This window comes from Bradysia coprophila, unplaced genomic scaffold (genome assembly GCF_014529535.1).
Source record: "Bradysia coprophila strain Holo2 unplaced genomic scaffold, BU_Bcop_v1 contig_138, whole genome shotgun sequence".
Lineage (NCBI taxonomy): Eukaryota > Metazoa > Arthropoda > Insecta > Diptera > Sciaridae > Bradysia > Bradysia coprophila.
The window spans coordinates 8,906,546-8,926,402 of NW_023503409.1; the positions used below are offsets into that span (position 1 = coordinate 8,906,546).

A 19,857-nucleotide genomic window follows, 5' to 3' on the forward strand; every position below is an offset into this window, starting at 1 on the left:
GGGCGCGTTGAATTAAAATATTTCATGTGCAGATTGAATAGGGGGTTATTGGCGACATATTTTAGATAATTGATTTTCGTTGGACATTTCAAGAACTCCCAAGTACTAAATGCATTTTTATTGTTTCAACAATTTTGAACGGAGAACATTGACGGAAAAACAATCGATTCTGATGATGGCCAATTCATTCAAAATGAATAAAATTAAACGAAAAGAGGATAAGATGAACGTTTTTCTTTAAAAAACCTCTGCTACAACATCAACTCGATGATTATACTGATCTCTATTTCATTGTTTGTGTTTTTAATTAATTATCATTATTTTATTACCATCAATAGATTAGCGCTGTATGATAGATATGTATATTTGAATTCGACAAAATGTCAACTAATTATTAATGTGAAATCTTAAGTTCATCGAAACACACAAATTGTCATAAAACGAACGGCTGCAATCGATGTTCATTTGGCAAAATGTATTTCGTTGATGTTTCCTCTACTCATTATTCATCGAAATAATTGATTATTATATTTACAAATAGCTACGCTAAACTACTTGCTGATATTACACAGAGATATATCATAATAATATATAGGCACATGGTTATAGGCTCGTTTACATCGACATTATGTGAAAATAACATCGATATGATTGGATGATGATTAAGGTGTTTGACTTATATATCCTTCAAATAATTAAAATCGAAAAACAAAATTGACTAGATAATGAGCTCGTTCCAGTTTTGTTAAGAGTGAGGGGGTCAAAAAAAAATAATCAAAATTCGGTTCACGACTTTAATTGTTACGTCAACGAGTTCATCCGAAATCGATGATTTTGTTGGTTAAATTGTTTTCGGTTTTTAATTTAATTAAAATTATAATAAATTAACTACAACATATCTACCAATCTACCTATGTCCTTAAATGGTACGAATAGAAATATTTTGCTTTCTGTTTGTAGGTTAGAAGCTTTTTGATTTTTTTTTTGATGAACTTAGTTCTTTTTGTTTAATGAATAATAGAGGAAGAGCAAAAAATATTTTAATTTTGTGGATGTAAGTTTAAAAGTTTTGTTTGTTCATGAAACATAGAAAGAAAAAACTCCGTCGTCATACTGAACATCTGGAGTATTTCCCTATCATAATTACGTGCGGTTGTATAAATCTCCTTGTTATCTCAGAGTTTACATGAGTTTTTGTTTGGCGCATTCCGGGCAAATGATATCGGCTCCATCTGTAATGAAACCACGTCCGACCAATGTTGTTTTACAGCTGGCGCAAATGAAACAGTCGTTGTGCCAGTGACGATCTTCGAATGAAATGAATCGCGTACCACCAATTCCTGAATTTTTGACGAAATATTCGGTAAGTTTGACTTCGGACTCTTTGCTTTTCACTTCGAATTTAATTGTACCGAGTAACAATTTGGAAGCAGTAACGCCTTCGAAAGGATGACTGCAGCTCACCCTTCGACTCTGGACAGAATCGACGGATGAGCTACCGTTATCACTTCTATCAGTAATGCTCGTTAGTTCACTGGGCCACTAACAAAACTAATATGGTAATGTCTGACCTATCACTAACAAGTGAAACGAAATACGTGACCGCTTCCGAATCGTTAATTTTGGATATGGTGTGATTGTCCACAAACTTACCAGTTATAGGCTTAGTACAAGATGTGCATCTCTTTGCAAACAATTCACCGAAACACTCGGCACAATATGGCTTCTCATCTCGACTAGTAAAGCGTTGACCCGCCAACGATGTAGTGCAATTAGTGCAAGTAAAGCATTCTGGGGAAAATATTTTTTATTTTTTTTATTTAAATTGAATTGCATCTCTGAGGTCTTCTCTTTAATAGTAATTAGGTCAAACCGTTGCTGTCACTAGTTCATTAAAAGGTGTTCAAAAAATTAAACGAAACCTACCTCTATGCCACGGCTCATTTTTGTATGTAACGCCACCAGATGTTATGATCTGAAGATTAAAAATTTAAATATTAAATTAATTGAACAATTCAAATCGGATATCTTGGACTGTAATCTGCCTGTTTCATAACAAGAACACATCATTTTATCATTAAATTTTAACAAAGTGTTTCTGTTAACATAAATTAAACATCGGCAAAAAATGAATATATAAAAATCGAAAGCAATGATGGATAATGGGAAAACACGATGTTAAATAATAATAATAATAATAAAGATACCGATCCGATCTTATTAATAATCATCAACAAAATAATATTTGCATTGAATATTAATATTGGCACTAGAGCGTACGAACATCGGCGCAAAAAAATGGGTTTACTAGTCGGATATTGTAAATAAAAATAGTGTGTGGGCTTCTGATACATATTTCTATATATTATACCGTAAAGACAGTACTCATGATTTACTACTGTCTTCCATTTCTGGACGCATTATTAATTTATGAATTTAATAAACCAAAAATCATTGAATGAGTCTTAGTTTGTATGTCGGGCATCATATGGCTGGCATAAATCCACTTAAATAAATTATTTATTTTAATCAGTCATTTGAAAAAGAAAAAAAGATTAAATTTGTTTTGTCTTACGATTAGCAGACAGGAAAATCGTTTTAATTTGGAATTGTATACGTGGGTTATCGCAGTAATTAAATATTGAACAATAACACAATTGGAGTCCTGTCGTTCGTTAAATGGGTTTAAAGATACAGTTCCATTTAAATGCTTACATTTTAAATGACTTACAAACTGTGTGCATTCTGTAGTCGCTTATCTAGTCAATAAAATATTAGGAGCTCGAATTAGGGTGTTTAAATTTCTTGATCGATTGTCGTCTATGCGAAGTGCGTTGTTCCTATTCATAATATCGGTTTTCATTATTTCTACCAGCAAAATTTCGAATTCATGGATTGAGTCCGTCAATGATTTCCATAGAATGGGATAAATGGTTATTCTATTCACCTGTTCTCACCAATAACTTCATTTCAAACATATCTATGTTCTCACTAATCAAAACATTTTATATCTAAATTTGGGATCAAACTTGAGGCAGCCACAAATGCTCTAAATCATCATCAATATTTACATTATTTCATAACTGAAACAAAGATCTTTCTACTCGAATTACTCACTCGATTTGCCTTGGAAGGACTGACCGGCTATATTTTTGACCAGCTTGTATGATAACTCGGATATCAGTTCATAAATATATCTAAATTTCACCGTACATTCTATGAAATTGTAACAAAATTTGTGGGAACGCGGTTCGGATTTTAATACCAGACAACATTTTAAGACAACATATTTTTCAGACGCAATCACTGTATATTAGGGTGGGTCGTATTTTCATTTTGTTTGTATTTTAAAATGCCTGGCCTCAGGCTGTACTCAGAATTGACCAAGAAATCCGAAACAGCAAAAAAAAAATTTAAAAATTCATTTTTCCCTTGCCTAGGCTGATTTTTGATAATTGGAGTAGTAGCATGAAATTGCACAAAATGTTGACAGATATCTCGGGCATTTGGGAACAGAAAACATTGCTGCTAACTGTAGTTAATAGCTGAGGAGTCCAGCTATGAAATACCATAAGAACGTTGTTTATCTTCATCTTCACTCGGGCAGGGTAACTCTGTAAGTGTTCCTAACGAAAACTTTTCGACCAAAAATCCATTTATCCATTTGACTTGTTCATTCTAACAAAAAATTGCCAACTTTGAGCTTCAAAAACAAAGCTCCTGTGAGTTTTTTCAACTTGTTATCAAAAAAAACTTCGCAATGGATTCTCTATGAGATTACCTGTTCAGACATACCTCACACGATGTATTATGTCGTGATTTGCCGATTTTGTTTGCAAATAAAGTTGAAATTTTTGGTTGAAAAGTCTTAGTTGGGAACACTGACAGAGTTACCCTCCCCGAGTGAAGGCGAAGATAAACAACGTTCTTATGGTATTTCATAGCTGGACTCCTCAGCTATTCACTACAGTTAGCAGTAATGTCTTCTGTTCCCAAATGCCCGAGAAATCTGTCAACATTTTGTGCAATTTCATGCTACTACCCCAATTATAAAAAATCAGCCTAGGCAAGAGAAAAATGAATTTTTAAAATTTTTTTTTGCTATTTCGGATTTCTTGGTCATTTCAGAGTACAGCCTAAGGCCAGGCATTTTAAAATAAAAACATAATGAAACTACGACCCACCCTACTGTATATCTGGCCCACAAATCTAATTATTTATTATTGTTCAGTCTAAGTAATCAGAGCTATTGACGCGATATTCTGTTATCTGATGAGTAAGAATTTTAGTCACTGCATGCCTCGGAAACAATGACATAAGGCGTTAAAATATACAACGTACGTATTGGTTTGGAGATTGTTATTTTGACTTGTGTGGTTGTATTCCTCGTCCTCGGCTAGAGCTACAAACGACACATTCGTCGTAACAAAAATATCCAAACCAGCACGATTTCCTTTCATGATAACATACGGTGATTGTAAGTTCTTTAGTGCCCCATATTGACCATTCAAGCTTTCTAGAATTTGAAATTTCGATTGTTCCTTTTCTGCGGCAGAACAGTTTTTGGAAAGAAACAACTCACTATTTCCTATGGAACATTTCACAGTACATACTAATACAAGATAACGTGTCTTTTGGAAGATGAAATCGGACATATGTTTCAGCTTATGTTCTGCATTAGGATACAGAGGTGCCACTTTTTGACACCCCTCGGTTAGGTTTCCGTTGGTAACAAGTCAACGTTATACGGTGATGAATTCGTTCGTATTTATTGATGGTAGACATATTGCTCATCAGATCAATCTTTAGTGATTGGTACCTAGTAGGATTTCCGTGGTAAAATTATTGAAATGTTCGGCAGATCTTTGAAAGTTCTATATTCCGACATAATGTGCATCATTCCAAAGAATGTGGAAAATTTCTTCTATAACTTGCTTGCACTGTCAAAGTAAATCGATTTTTTTTTTCAAATGAATCACTCCCAACACCTTAACAAGTATGGTGTTTCTATCATGTTTTGATTAGCTATAACTAGCCGTCAATGGAAACTACTTTTTCGCAGTCAATATTGCTTTAAAGTAAAGTAGAAAAAAAATCAATTTTAATTTCTAAACTATTCGATGTATCAGCCCTGGGTACACAAAATTTTAAATCGATAAAAATGAATCGGAAAGCATACGTTTTCTGTAAGTAGGTAAATCAAATATTTATAAGACGATTAAGTGTTTAGCTTATTGTATATTTTAAACAAACAATTTTTTAACTATTTTCATGCTGAATATTCAGTGATGGTCACTTCTGAACAAGACAATATACGCCCATTTTCTTTTGATTCCAAGCCCACACAACATAATGGAAGTAATTAATTGAATAATTGCCTTCAGACGTTAAATATTGATTAAATTCATAAACAAATTGTATACGCAAAGTGTGTTTGATAAATACAGTTTTTCGTGTAGAAGCAATGAGATGTTGACCTTGAAGTTGCAAAAATTGCAATAGACTGAACATATTTGTACGACCGACACTTTTTTTTCGTCTCTACATTGAATAATGGAAAAGTACGTGCGAATTCTCTTTTGCTAAGACAGCTGCCTCCCTCACCATTTAGCGGACAGAAATGAATCATTCCAACTTTTTTTTTGAACAGTTTGTTCGGAGTCAATGAGATGGGAAGGATATTATAGTCCATGTCTTCAGTGATTCGTATCTTATTTACTCAAAAGTCTTACTCCTATCATAGCTACGGTCGCAATAAATTTAATCGTTTGCCAAACAGGATTTTCCACATACAAATACGATTATAAATTAGCTCATGTGTTCGTTACATATCGCGTAATTGAACTGTATTCCACTATCAGATCAAATTGTAAGTAAGATGCAATGCACTTGAAATAGTCCATTCAATGGATGAACGAGAAGAAGGGGAGAATAAAATAAAATACGAAAAGGTAGCGCCTCATCAAACATGGGCGAATTATCCACATAAAAATGCACATAAATCAGTGTGGTTATCGTTCGAATCTACTTACCAAATTGCACTTAATGCACCTTGTTGCGTATTTCTCTTCATAGCAACCGGAACAATATATCTCTTGTTCCCTCGGGATAAACGAGCGCGTTCCGATCGGTGTCTTGCAAACGCAACAAGAGAAACATTCTGATTTGGAATAAGAAATCGTTAATAACGGTCGAACGATTGAACGTATAAAACAGAAACTTACTTTCATGCCACTGGCGAGTCTTGTACTCCATCTTCTTCGTGCCTGCGAAAGGAAAACAAAATGTTGTAGTTGATAGAATGTTTAACATTTAGAACAATCAGAGCATTGATTGGAATTGATAGTTGTGAGCGTCTAGTAGGATGCGATGCATGAAACTCTTCCAATAGTTACCTGGTACTGCCATTGTTGGATCACCCATACGACAGTCATATCGTAGGGCACACCGGAAACGACTGTTTTCTTCTTTGGCCGCTGAGCCCGGCAAAAAAGAACTTAAAACAGCAATATCCTCATTGTTGTCTTTAGCCCGCTTTATTCGATCAGCGCCGACTGTTTTGGTTGTTAAAAATAGTTTGGATTTCATATCCGACGATAGAGAATTCGAAATGCTCATTTTAGCTGTGCACTGTTCGCGTTCAACGGAATTTGATCTGAATTTTGAGTTTCGATTTATTTTTGGCAAATATCAGAGTGGAAAAATTGTATTCGAATTTGTGGCTGGTAAATGGTTATTCGTTTTGGTTAAAGGTTGCCTAGAGAGAAACTTTGCACTTTGCATTTGAGGAATTTCCTCTCAAAAAGATAGCGAAAGCCAAGAATTATCTGACAGAATTCAATATCACTTTTCAATGACTATGGAGGAATGGACCAATTTCATTGAAACTCCGAGATCGACCAGTTACAAGCAGATCTCAAAGAAACCGTTCAAGTGTTCGAAATGTAAGTGCGTCTTGGCACTGAAAAAACAGGCAATAAAATCGACTGAAAAAATGTTGCTTGCTTAAACGGTTTTATAATGTACGTGATCTCATAGGATGAACTCATTCAAATTGTTAAAAGCCATTTCAAAATAATTTATTTGAATGAATGGCTAATAGCTTAATGTATGATAGATGAACTGTCTCTCTTTTTTTCCCAACAATACGACACCGTTACTGATGAAAAGTGGATATTACAATCGAAATTGATCAGCTACATATGCCAGTCAAATTGAATTTTATAAATGACACCAAAACAAAACTCGTCCGTGTCTAAATTGTGCTGATTGAAGACTTGTTTTCCACTCTGCTATTTTACCAAACAAAATGCATGACTGAACTCGTTCCAATACATTTGTTATGTTGTCAAAAAAACAAAGCTAATTGCCAGACGCTAATTAAAGAATAACTTCCACAAAATAGTTCGAGTTTTTTTCGGAAAGACATAATTCATTTTCAATAAGAAATGAAACGAAAAAAAAGAGAAAAAACAGAAATGATGAGCTTACAAACAGTCAGTAGGTGGTTTTCTTCGAATGACCTCCAATATGTATATTCACATAGAGTGTACACATTTTCTCTTATATGGTCATATAACACACATTTATTATTAATAAATGAATTTCGTGCTTAAATGGTATTTTATCTCGGGCTTTTTTTCTATAGATTTTATAAAAAAAAGCGAGAAAACACGTCGAATGACGAAATAATTATATTTGGAGGCAATTCATACAAGATACTCGAATATCTTTCCATCAGAAAAACCGCACATTTGTAATTTGAGCCTCAATAACTTCAACTGAATTAGCATTAAGCGACCACAAATAGATATGAGGGGAAAAATGTATGAATGAATCCAGCGAACAACTCGCATGTACTGATTATATACCACAAATATCTCAAACAATTAAAACTTTTGTGAAAACAATGAGACCTCACCAAAAAAAAAACAAAAAAAAACTAATGGCCAAATCAAATTGAACTTTGACGCATTGAATGTTATAGCGCTGAAAAAGTTCTAAGACTTTCTTATTATAACACACCAACAACTTATTCGTTACAATCGAACACGCTAATAATTTCGTGGTTATTTTTTTGGTGTATTAAGTATCGATTGTATATCCACGACAAGGTTCAATTTATAACTGACTCCAGTTACAAAATAATTTTGTTTGATTCCGAAATGAAGTCACAATATTTTAATTCAATTCCATCGTGGGCCTCATAATATACTATTTGCGTTTATCATTTCTCGATGTAAGAGAACAAGTGAATGAGAATGTGTAAGAAAAGTTTTTTTTTATGGAAAAATCGTACAGTGTTGGCGGGTACACTGATATTTATTACACAGGTTCTGTTGATATTTGTGCACTAAAGTATCTTAGATGATTTTGTAGATTTTTATTTATTACTTAAGCAAATATCTTGTTTGGTATTTGCCTTTATATTCGTAATGAGTGTGTCTCCGTCTCGTATGAATTATTTTACTTGTTTGGTTTTTGGTGGGCATCTCCATTATATAGATAATCAAATGTACTGGTCCATTACCAATGTTTTGTAGAATTTTGTGTCGCTCAACGCTCTAAAGGAATGTGTAGTACTGAAACTGGACAGTGTATCATACACACTGTACAAACGTTCATACAAAAAAGAACTCTATTAAAGTACTGAGTCACTCATGCTTGCAGTGCGTTTGTTGGCATTAAATGCAATACTAATACAGCAATAATTTTTGGGAATTTTCTCACATTTTCAAAGATAAAAAAATTTAGGAAAATTGAAGAAAATGTAGAAAAATTCTAGAAGATGTAGAAAATCGGGAAAAGGTGGAAAGATTCCGGAAAATGTTTCCTGAAAGTAGTACCTGAGTAAAAATCAGGGTAAGTTAAAGTAATTAAGAGAAATTTGGTTTTCCAGATGCTTTCGATTTTTGGTAACACAAAATCAATTGGCCGGCTGATTTGTAGGAAATAATGTTTCGGAATTTGTTCATTTCAAATCTTGTACTTCAATTTTTTTTGACATTCATTTTACTTTATAAAGGACCATTTTACCCAAAGTTTGTCATTATTTTTGTGGTCGTTATAGATAACAGATGAATAGCCTGACAGGTTAAATGTCTAGGAAAATCGTGAAAGCCGGATGGGGTCTAACAATCTGGAAAAACAATGGACATCATTTTGAAACGGTACCCTTCACCACACTCAAAAATCTGTATATCCCACCGCACCACGACTACCTCTGCTTTTGAAATTGAAAAGGAACTCTAAAACGGATTCATTTTCCCATTGTTACGTTTTTTTCCGTAAATCGTAACATTAATATTGAATTTGAATAAAAAATACACCGAAAAAAAATCGATGCCAATTCGCATTCGTATTCTGGGTTACATGTAACAAGTGTTCCAATTTATTTCATTTTTTTTTCTTCTATGTAAACACGCAAATACTTTGCATGTTACAGTACCGAACTGAACATTTTCGACAAAAAGTGTAATCAAAATATTTATTGGCATAGTTCAGTTACCAAAAAGTTCAAAAATACTTGATTAAGTTTTGCATGTACGAACAATATACTTACCATATACACAAGTAAGAGAACGATTGTAACATTGAATTTCAATCGCAAATTGGATTTGAACCAGAAGGTCGTTATATATTGTTCAATGGTGAGTAACATTGTGTATAAGAGAAGGTAAAATAGTCGGATAAGAATCAAGAAATGAAGATGCCGACTGTATAAATAGAAATTTTTTTTTTTGGTAAGAATGCGTTCGCAAGCAAAAAAGAAATGTAAATCATTGTTCGAACATTTGTTGCTATAAATAGAAATGCAAAATATTTATTTTACTTTTTCTGTGGTGTTTTTCTTTCTCTTCGTTTAACGGTTCGCCAAAAAACGCCAACACAGTGTAAACATTCAATGTGTAGTTGGGAGGAACGTTCAGCGAAGCCATGAATATTGCCAGGCATTTCTTTTATCATAAACAGACAATTTTTTGGCTGACATGTAAACTGAGCGATTTTCAAAATAATATTTTCAATGGTCTACGTTCATTGAAGAAAGCTGGTTGTTGATTGTAACAATAATAATGATATCACAGGCAAGGCATTGTGCGCAGTCGTTTTTCTCTTATTTTAAGTAAAGTCCAATCAGCACGATTTGAATGTAGAAGTTTCATCGTAAAGGCATTTGTCGATTAATGTTTTCGAGTTCAGTCTTGACCGGCTGATCACATATTTAGGTATATGGCTTGTGAGACCCTAATTACCTTGAGTACAGACTATCCACCTATATAATCTGCCTAGTGTACAGTGTGAAGTACTATTTTCCAAAATATTTTGTTTTTTGTTTTTTCTATGAAAAGGTTCATGCACACAACCAACCCATAATTTTTTTTTTAATTAAACTTACCAGCACGGAAGATTTCACTACATCCATCGCATCGGGAAGCGAATTGCGAGTCATAGCAATTGCCACAATAAATCTTATCTGCTTTGGATCCAAATTGTTTGTCAACCAAAGACACACGACACTTATTGCACAAAAAGCAGGCTTCATGCCAATGCTTTTCCTTGTAAGACAAATCCTAAAAAATGAAATCAGAAAAGAAACTTGAATGTCAGTGCATCACTCACAAGTTGTTCATGAAACTCTTACCTTCGAATCGATTCCAATGATCTTGTTACATTCCTCACACGTATTCGCAAAAACGTTTTCGTAACATTTGATACAGTAAGGATGATCGTCACGGAGTACGTATCGTTGACCGGTCAAACTTTCATCACACTGCCAGCAGCAGAAGTGACTCGAATGCCAATCTTTTTCCATTGCTTTGGTGTACTCGCCGCTGAAAATTAACTAAAACAAAAACAAAAAGTTTGCACATCAATTATGAGAGTCGAAACGGCAAAGCTAACATTACATATATTATTGGAGGAGACTGAGGCACAAAATATTTTTTATTTTACAACAGTCTAAATGACAAAATTAGGTTCGAGTGGTTGTTTCGTTCTATTACTCTTATTCACGTAATATTTTGTTATGTTACACAGAGCATCAGCAATGAATTGTTGATGGTGGTGGTTAAGTAAACTAAAACTAAACCAAGATTTCAAGAGCACAACTCACATCATACTTAATTATGACACAAAATGAACGAACATTGTTCGACAACTGTGGTGAGTATACATCAAAATATTGTATGCAAACATAATTATTGGTTAATGAAAGTTTTTTTTTTGTAAGAAACTTTTAATTTTTTCATTTTATTTTTGCCATTTATACACCATACCACTACGTGCACGTATGAGTATTATGGGTTTGTGTCATGCGAAGAACTATATAGCCAAAGATATGACGTCATAGTTGCTTTTTAACGACCATATGGGAATAGATTGAACTATTCAACAACTATACCTTCAATGGAGACAATGGCATGACACAAATACTGTTGGGATTCAATTAAATTTCTCGTTTTCCTTTGCAAACGATAGGTTCAACAAACATTTCCTCACTATGAGGAATTGAAACTGTTAAATAGAAATGTTGTGTTCAGTATTAATTAGACATTAAGAGGAACGACTCCTTCAGCTTGGACAGAAACATTTCTCGGCGTGAACGTAAACTAGATTGAGAATATCCAGACAGTTGCATTATGTTTTATTCCTTCTGTAAGATCAGCTGGAGTGTGTAGTTCTTGTAAATTGACTGAGTGATGGATTTACTATCCAAAATAGTAGACATAAGCAAATTATATTGAGGGCAACACATTTCAATTTTCATTTCAACGAAGGTGATAACGGGCTTAGAACAATTTTTTTGTTGTCAATATTTGGGTTTGTGTCCTAGCCGGTCCTAGCTCAAGTGATGATTATCCTTAATAGGTACTTTGAAGTTAGTAAAATCTATAATTAGTAGGGAACCGATTAAAAACGGAAGTCCCAGAACTAAGTTATTCGTAAAGTGAGTATTAAGTAAATGAGTGTAGAAAATCTGCTATAACAGTTCTCTATTACGTAACGGCAAGATGATTACAGTTATTTAATGAGTTTATACGGATTAGTTGGGCCAGTTGAAATGTTGCACCACAAGAATCGACTATCCTAGAGTAAACTTGTGTCATTTCATAAAACAGGATCTGCCAATAATAGACATTTTGTGACGGGGGACCGAAAAGTCATTTCATGAAACTACAAATTCTGTAAAAAATAGTTAACATCTACACTATTAAAATGACGTAGAATGAGCTGCCTTAGTAAAATAAAGGTTTCTGGTAAAGAAGAAATTATCTGTAGCTTAGAAGGTAATCTAGAAAGTGTGTGAGGAACTCTGAACAATTTTGTGCACAAATTCCACCTACTACAACTTTGAACTAGATTTTCCCTATACTTAGAACATCGTTTCGATGCACCTTAATCCTATATATACGCTGAGAAACAGGAAAAAGATTCAGAAGTAGTTCATTTCCGTTGTATACTCATGTTCAGCACTGAATAAGGTTTTTTTCCTCGATTTTTCTTTGCATAAATTTGTTCTTTATACAGAACCATTATAATGGATTCCACATTTTTGAAGCTTCGAATTTTCCTTCAGGACGAGATAAATGAAATTGGACATGCTTTCCAATTTGGGAGTTGTTGTGGTTTGTAATTGATTCCATAAGAATTTGGTTGAACAAATTAAAATCTAGATTGTTATTTTCTGAATTGTGGTAAGAAACGAGCTAGCAACAACAAATGAAATACTAAAATAAAAAATCTAGATTTTCATTTGTTAAACACATTTTTTGTGGAATCACTTACAAATTCCCAAAACAGAAAACATGTCGAACTTCACTGTTCTCTCTCTGTAAATTTTGTTACTATCTTCCGAAGAAAAGTGGTCGCTTTTCTTCAAGAACCAGTACTCAAAAAGCTTGCAGACGAAATTTTGAACAAAAAATAGACCAAGCTGTTGAAAAGACCATCACTTTATATTAACCATAAATTTTAATAACGCTCTCTGTCCTACAAACAACCTCACACAACAAATTTCAAATTTTCTCAATTACATTAGGTGACTTCTAAGTCAATTATCTGCTTGAATGGATAGTTTGCCGACATGATATTTCCAGTTATAATACACCAAAATGAAATATGTGTTGCATCTAGATGCTGGTAAAATTAGCTTACACACTGTGTGTTGTTCGACCTACAGACAGTTTGTTTCATTCAATTTTGTTAACGGAGAAATTTATTTTTTGATCATTTTCATAAATCAGATCGGTTTAACGTGATCGTTTTGGAAACAAAATTTTATGTGAGGCATTTCGAATGAGCATGAAAAACATTCGATGTGCGGCAGATTATGATTTTAGAAAATCGGAGCAAAAAATTGTGCAAAATTCTGAGAAAAATGTTGGAAAATGTTGAGTTCGTGAACAATTCGAGAAAAGCAATCGCTTGTCATCATAACATTTAAAACCTAATCTTCTTATCAAAATATTTGTCGTTTTCCAAGAACGAGAAATTACCTGATTAATTGACGGGGTACGGTAAATATTATTCATGGTCGCATAGAACCAATAATATTCAAAGAAAAACGTAGATTTCTCTTCAACCGTACCCCTTATCATTTTCGCTAGTTGTTTGTTCGATCTCCGTAATGGTTATCTCTGAACCTTGATCGTTTGATTCTCGACGTTTTGTGGTTTTCTTCACTTTACGAGTTTTCTTGGTCTCAGTGACGGAGTGCATAACATCTACATCAGCCATTGCTATTCCCTGGAATTTTTCAAATGCACCAACGAGAAAACTATAAAATCAAATCGATTCTTTTTGTCGGGAACAATGTGTGGTACCGAATTTCACTATTCAATTTTGTGCGTTTTCACCGAAGAAAAAACCAAAAATTTCACACGAAATACACTGAATCTGAGAGCAAAGAAAATGAAATCGAATCTATTTTTGGTCTATGAAGAAATTTCGTATTCAATTTGGCTTTAATACGATTAAACCGACGCAAACGAAACCAAGAAGTAAACTGTTTTTGGATGCACAGTATTAGCGAAATCCCAAAAATATTCCAGGATTTCGGTGGTAGGGATAATTTGTGTGTATATAGAAACTGTTTAAAGATAAGTATTTTTAGGCGTTTAAGATATTGGTGCGTGTGTTTGGATGTAGATGCTTACTGATCCACTCACGTATTCGGTTCAAGATGAAAAGTCTCATGTAATGTGTTGCACATATACACGACTCTGCCTCGCACAATATATACATCGTTTTTGTGCACACGACCCGACAATCACTAGCACTAGGTCAAGTCTCATCATTCAAATAACATAAAAACATTTCGTCTATAGGTAGACGGAATATATCATTTTTTGCCGCATCGGTATAGCACCGCAAGGAGCACCATATGCTGTGTAAACAACACAAAAAAAAAATCGGAAAAAATACAAAAATTGAGATTTTAGCTAATGTGCAAGACTATATAACAGTGTATAACCGAGCTATTTTTACAATCATTTTTTTCTTCTTCGAGAACATTATTCATATTTTATTGTAGGAAAATACATTTAATGTTGGGGAAAATTAAGAAAATTTGACGATAAGTGAAAATGACAAACTTTTACTATTTTTTACTCGTCTAAAAAATTTATGTTTTAGTTGTGTCGTTCGCTTTGCACACTTCTTGAGTCATCGCAGGTTTAATAAATATTGTCGAAGAAACGAAATAACAAAAAAATAAAAATAAAATAGAAAAAGTTTGTGGCAGCAGAATAGGAATAGGAAAGTCATTCTTTGAAGTGATACGAATTTTTAATTTGAATAAAAATTGAGCAAAATCAACAGAATTTCTAAACATTTTGCATGATTCACACAACCGTCTGACAAAATTCGTATTTTCAAAACATCGAATTTCGAATCTATCCAACAAAAATAAAATATTTTCGTTGGCTGGTTTTTTATTATAATTTAATTAGGAAGCGGAGTCATTGTAGCCACGACAAAATTCAATGATCGGCATTTTTCAATGGATTGAACGTATAGAAATGAAGTATACACTAGAAGGTATCGTGTAAAGTGCATTCGCCGTATTGCAGTGGACACGTTCGACGACAACCACAATAGGATCCTAATTAAAGGTCATTGATCTGAACGAGAGTCTTTCATTGCAAAATGTGTGAAATTTCAGATGAGTCACTTTTTGTTGATGTTCAATACTGTTAAGACGATGGAGTTTAAACACATTTGACTCTACACGTCATTGGTCGTATGACAAGTCAAACGTGTAATTTATATTGTTTTGGTAAGAGTTTTCTCAACCTTTAAGAAACGGCTACAGTGTCGCTATTTGATGATTGAATCTCTTATTTCTTTGTGTCAATGTACTTTTAAGATTCCCTTAATGCTTATTTATGTTATGGTTATGTCTTTGTTGATACCAGACAGCAATCCATGTGAAGTTCAAATGCCAAACGAGCTTTAGGTTCTTGACCTGAACTGTAAATAGTTTCTGTTACAGGAAAATCTATTTCTAGGGGACTACAGTTAAATCATTGCAGCATTATATCCTTCCAGTGCTCACTTATGGAGCGGAAACGTTAACTTTAACGAAAGCATCCGAAGATAAATTGAGAGTGACACAAAGAGCCATGGAACGGAGTATGCTTGGAATAACACTCAGAGACAGAATGACGAATCAATGGATTCGACAACAAACCAGGGTCGTTGATGTCATGGAAAGAATAGCATCTCTGAATTGGAGCTGGGCGGGACATATTGCAAGAAGGACAGACGAACGTTGGACCAAAAAGATCATGAACTGGCGACCATATAAAAGACGAGCTATAGGTAGACCACCAGAGAGATGGACAAACGGAATTAAGAATATTGCAGGTACAAACTGGCAGCAAATGGCAATGGATCGTACGAAATGGAAAGAAGTTGGAGAGGCCTACATCCAGCAGTGGATAGAAACAGGCTGAAAAAGAAGAAGAAGAAGAAGCATTATATTGACCAAGAATATGCATAGCATTCTGTAAATTGACAGGGTGGTACCACCTTTGTTTAGTTCAGCTAATCACAGGTGCCTTTCGAATAAGTATTGTATGCAATCCTGTCGTTTGTCTGGTCAAAGATTTTATTTTTGAAATTTCAATCGGAATAATTTGTGTCAAATTACGGTAAGTCTTACAGATAATGCCAACCGAATCTGTGTCTTATTTGCTTCAGCATGTTTTCAAGCTGGTCCACTCATACAATCACACCTCGACATGCGTGCTTATACGGTTTTACCTCTACCATGCGTGACTATGAATTTCATAGAATGAAACCAGTATAACTGAGTACACGCAATTTTTTGTGTGAGTAGATCAGTTTGTACAACAGCTGAAGCAAACTTCCGCACAAATTTGGTTGACATTACCTGTAAATGAGCCTTTAATTAGAATTTTTAATATTTTTTTTTAACAAAATGTATGTCTTACACTCCTGAAAGGACACAAAGAGGACTTCACAAACTGCGGCTTAAATTTTCTTTCTTATGACAAAAAACCTTGATCTGAACTAGTAAAATGAATACGTGAATAATCGGTGTAGGTAAATAAAGACAACAAGCTTAACTTGTAGTGCCTCCATATGGTTGAATTTTGTTCTCTTAAATGAAAAATCGAACTTTTTTTTCTTTGCATACCAGAGAGTATAATACTGTTCGGAGCGACAGTTTTTTTTGAGTGAGTTCAACATTGAAAAAAATTCAATAAAATTACTCACTGGAACAACAGTTTGGCTATAAGATTGGTTGATTGATAAAGCTAAACGAAAAGATTAATTTTGATTGACTAGAAAATGAATTCAAAACATATTCATATTGCACAGACATGGTGTAAGTTCAGTCTAAATGACTCATAATACAAATTGACAGATTCGCATTTTTATTGTTTGGAAATTCGGTTTCAACGTAATAACGTAGGGAACAAAAACTTCATAATAAAAAATCCCACACATTCACTACAAGGTTAACTGCACAACCGTGAACGACAACTTTTCGTTGAAAGACACTACAATATGATGGTCATATTAAGCAAAAAGATCACTTGAAAGAAAAAATGCATCACAAACGTAAAGAAAAGACAACAAATGCGTATCAAAACTACTTGAGATTTTGTCAGCTGCAATGTCAGTTCAGTTTACACTAACACTTTGGTAGAAATTTTATAATCGGAAACTTGTTACTCAATACTCAAAACCGGTACCTAAAGATTTTTTTTTATACAAAATTAAATTGATTGCGTCATGGAAGAGATGGACAATAAAAGAGAGTGGTGAACAACACTTCATTAATGGTTCCAACGAAAAAAAAAATGAGATCATCGCGCAGAGTTAAACGTATGGTTAAATGTAAATAAATTTTTGTTAAACGCCAAATCAAACATTAGCACAGCTATCCCAAATATTTTGGATAAAAACACGCTCAATTTCCAACATATAAAATGTTAAAATAGAAATTATATTCACAACACAATGCTTTTAATGGGTGCACATAAAAATTACCTCACTATCGATATCCGCTCACGGTTTTAATTCAGATCTTACTTGGTCATCGTAAACAAGTAAACTGACTCTTTTTCATTCAAATGAAACCTACAAGTGTGTAACAACTTAAAATATAAATAATAAATTTTCGGTTTTTGTTCTGCCTCAACTCTAATAAAATGTATAATCGCAGATCGGATCAAAACCCATTTACATATAAATATTTCTTAAATTTGGGCAATCATAATACCTCAACACTTATCTTGAAATCATTGGTGAAGGAATTTTTGTTTTTTTGTTTATAAATATGTATATCGTCTTACTACAATCAATAAATATAACCAGGGCGATACATTATGGCAAATCTACTATATAGAACGACGACGTGTTTATTTCATATGTGATCATTTCGCGTCGAGAATTTTTAGACGGAGAACATTTTATAATAATAAGATTTGCTGTGCACAGAAATCATAACATGTTATGCAAACAGAAATTTGGACCTAATACGAGGTGTACTCATAGATGCTGTCACATTTAAATATGTATGAAACTACGAGTACACCTCATTGTAATGTGCGTATATTTGTAAAATTAATTGCTTTTGCAGCACAATATTTGCACAGATAGAGATACAGGAGAGAAATATGAAAAAGAAAATTCAGAGCGCAGGTGAGAAAAAGTCATTTTTGCCAATCGAGTGGTAAATGTTTGTTTAGGCCGCAGGCCGAGTGTGACAATACACAGCGTTTGCCTAAAAAAACATTTATCTGTCTAGAACGATAATCTCGAGCTTATCCCTCTAGGGAGTTTTTGTTTATCTCGATATATCTGTTCTCGACAGATAAAATATGATTATGATATGCACCTATTGTCAGACTGTTATTTTGACGTGTAGGCATTAAATACCAATCTTGGCAACAGGTGCATAATATATATTACATTGTCGGACGAAAAAATGGAAAAAACACGTATTCGCGTGGTCATTGACCTCGGCCTCGACTTTCAACTTTTACGTCAATCTATTATCACCGAGTTGCATTTAAGGTAGTCTCAAAGGAGTTTCAAAGGATTTTTTTTTGCGATGGATAAAGGATCGAGACTAAAATTTCAAAAGATTCATTTACAACTTGCTACAAATCATAGAAGCTAAATTTTCGAGTTTTCGGTCTTCCATCTATATCGATCTCTACCAAAAAAATTCTCTATGAGATTTTTGTTAGCTGTACTAGGCCTATTCTACTAATTGGTGTCCAATGCTACAGAAAAAATAAAATTCGGAAGAAGTTTGTCAAAAAAGTCTATTTCGTGAGTCTATTCCGGCCAAATTATCAAATAAATATAGGAACTAGCTACATGTGATATATGCCGCCGCGTAACAAAATCACAATTTTCTTTTTTTTTATTGGGAAGTACCATTACGAAATAATAAAACGTATGCCAACAATCATGTAGACTCGATACCGAGGGGGTAATCACAATTGGATTTTGTAGGACAGGGCTTGTACGAAAAAGGGAGTTTTTGAAATTACGTCCACACAAAAATTAGGATTTTTAGAATTTGTTGGAAAAATTCTGAGACTAGTGGCTTCCTCTAACACTATACCACTCTTATATCAGTTTCACCCTAATCAAATTCTAGAAATGGTTTTCAACACGGCAAATTACTGATATACAGGTAAAACAGTGTTTGCCATCGTGCACAAGTGTTAGTGACAATGAATTATATTATTGAATCTCATCTAATAAATAGTAAGATTGATCTCTTCCTGTTACGCATGATATTTCAATTGAATTCATCGCAGTCTTAGTCGCGGTACGCAATTCCAGTTGAAGATTCTCTTCGAAGCAAATTGTTTGAAGAGTGAAATTTTTGTAGAGTCGTTTCATTGAATTCGCGTTGGGATGGCCAATTGCATTTTTCTATTTTTAACAATGTTGATACTGTCGACTGGAAATAGTTCAGCTGCACCTGCTCGAGGTGGCGGTAGTGAAAGTAGTGTAGGTCATGGCCGTGGAAGTGGTGGAAGCTATGGAGGACGTCTTGGAGGAAACGGTCGTGGAGTAAGCTACAGCGGTGGAAGTTGGCGTGGTACCTATTTGGGATTTTTGTTTGGGTCTCTGTTTGGTATGGCTGGTCGTCCTCCAAGAACGAACTGGGGTTCAGGAGATTATTGGGATGGAGGCATACCTTCGGCTCACATGGCAGCGGTCAATCCCAAATCTCATAGTGCGGACTCGAATTGGCACGTTGCTTCATCCGAGTGAGATGAGAAAATAAAAATATTGAACTTTTGAATTAATTGAGATCTTATCTAAGATCATGTAATTTCATACAATATCATTTGCAAT

At 34.0% G+C, this 19,857-nt stretch overlaps 1 protein-coding gene across 10 annotated transcripts in view; it reads right to left on the reverse strand.

The window, feature by feature from the left end:
* Positions 1 to 836: 836 nt before the first annotated feature.
* LOC119073959 (four and a half LIM domains protein 2) overlaps positions 837 to 19,857 on the reverse strand; it is a 36,598-nt gene continuing 17,577 nt past the window's right edge. For 7 of the 10 annotated variants that reach the window (XM_037179857.1, XM_037179855.1, XM_037179856.1 and 4 more), the window contains 7 exons: positions 10,643 to 10,843; positions 10,397 to 10,571; positions 6,225 to 6,266; positions 6,033 to 6,160; positions 1,927 to 1,975; positions 1,654 to 1,791; positions 837 to 1,340 (listed from right to left, as the gene is read on the reverse strand). In XM_037179857.1, the coding sequence (XP_037035752.1) occupies positions 1,183 to 1,340; positions 1,654 to 1,791; positions 1,927 to 1,975; positions 6,033 to 6,160; positions 6,225 to 6,266; positions 10,397 to 10,571; positions 10,643 to 10,843 (891 nt within the window). In that variant the 3' untranslated portion in view covers positions 837 to 1,182. Of the gene's footprint in view, positions 1,341 to 1,653; positions 1,792 to 1,926; positions 1,976 to 6,032; positions 6,161 to 6,224; positions 6,267 to 6,395; positions 6,656 to 7,921; positions 8,134 to 10,396; positions 10,572 to 10,642; positions 10,844 to 13,588; positions 14,013 to 17,523; positions 17,614 to 19,857 lie in introns of those variants that run through there. The other 3 variants (XM_037179859.1, XM_037179858.1, XM_037179860.1) reach the window with 3 other exon arrangements.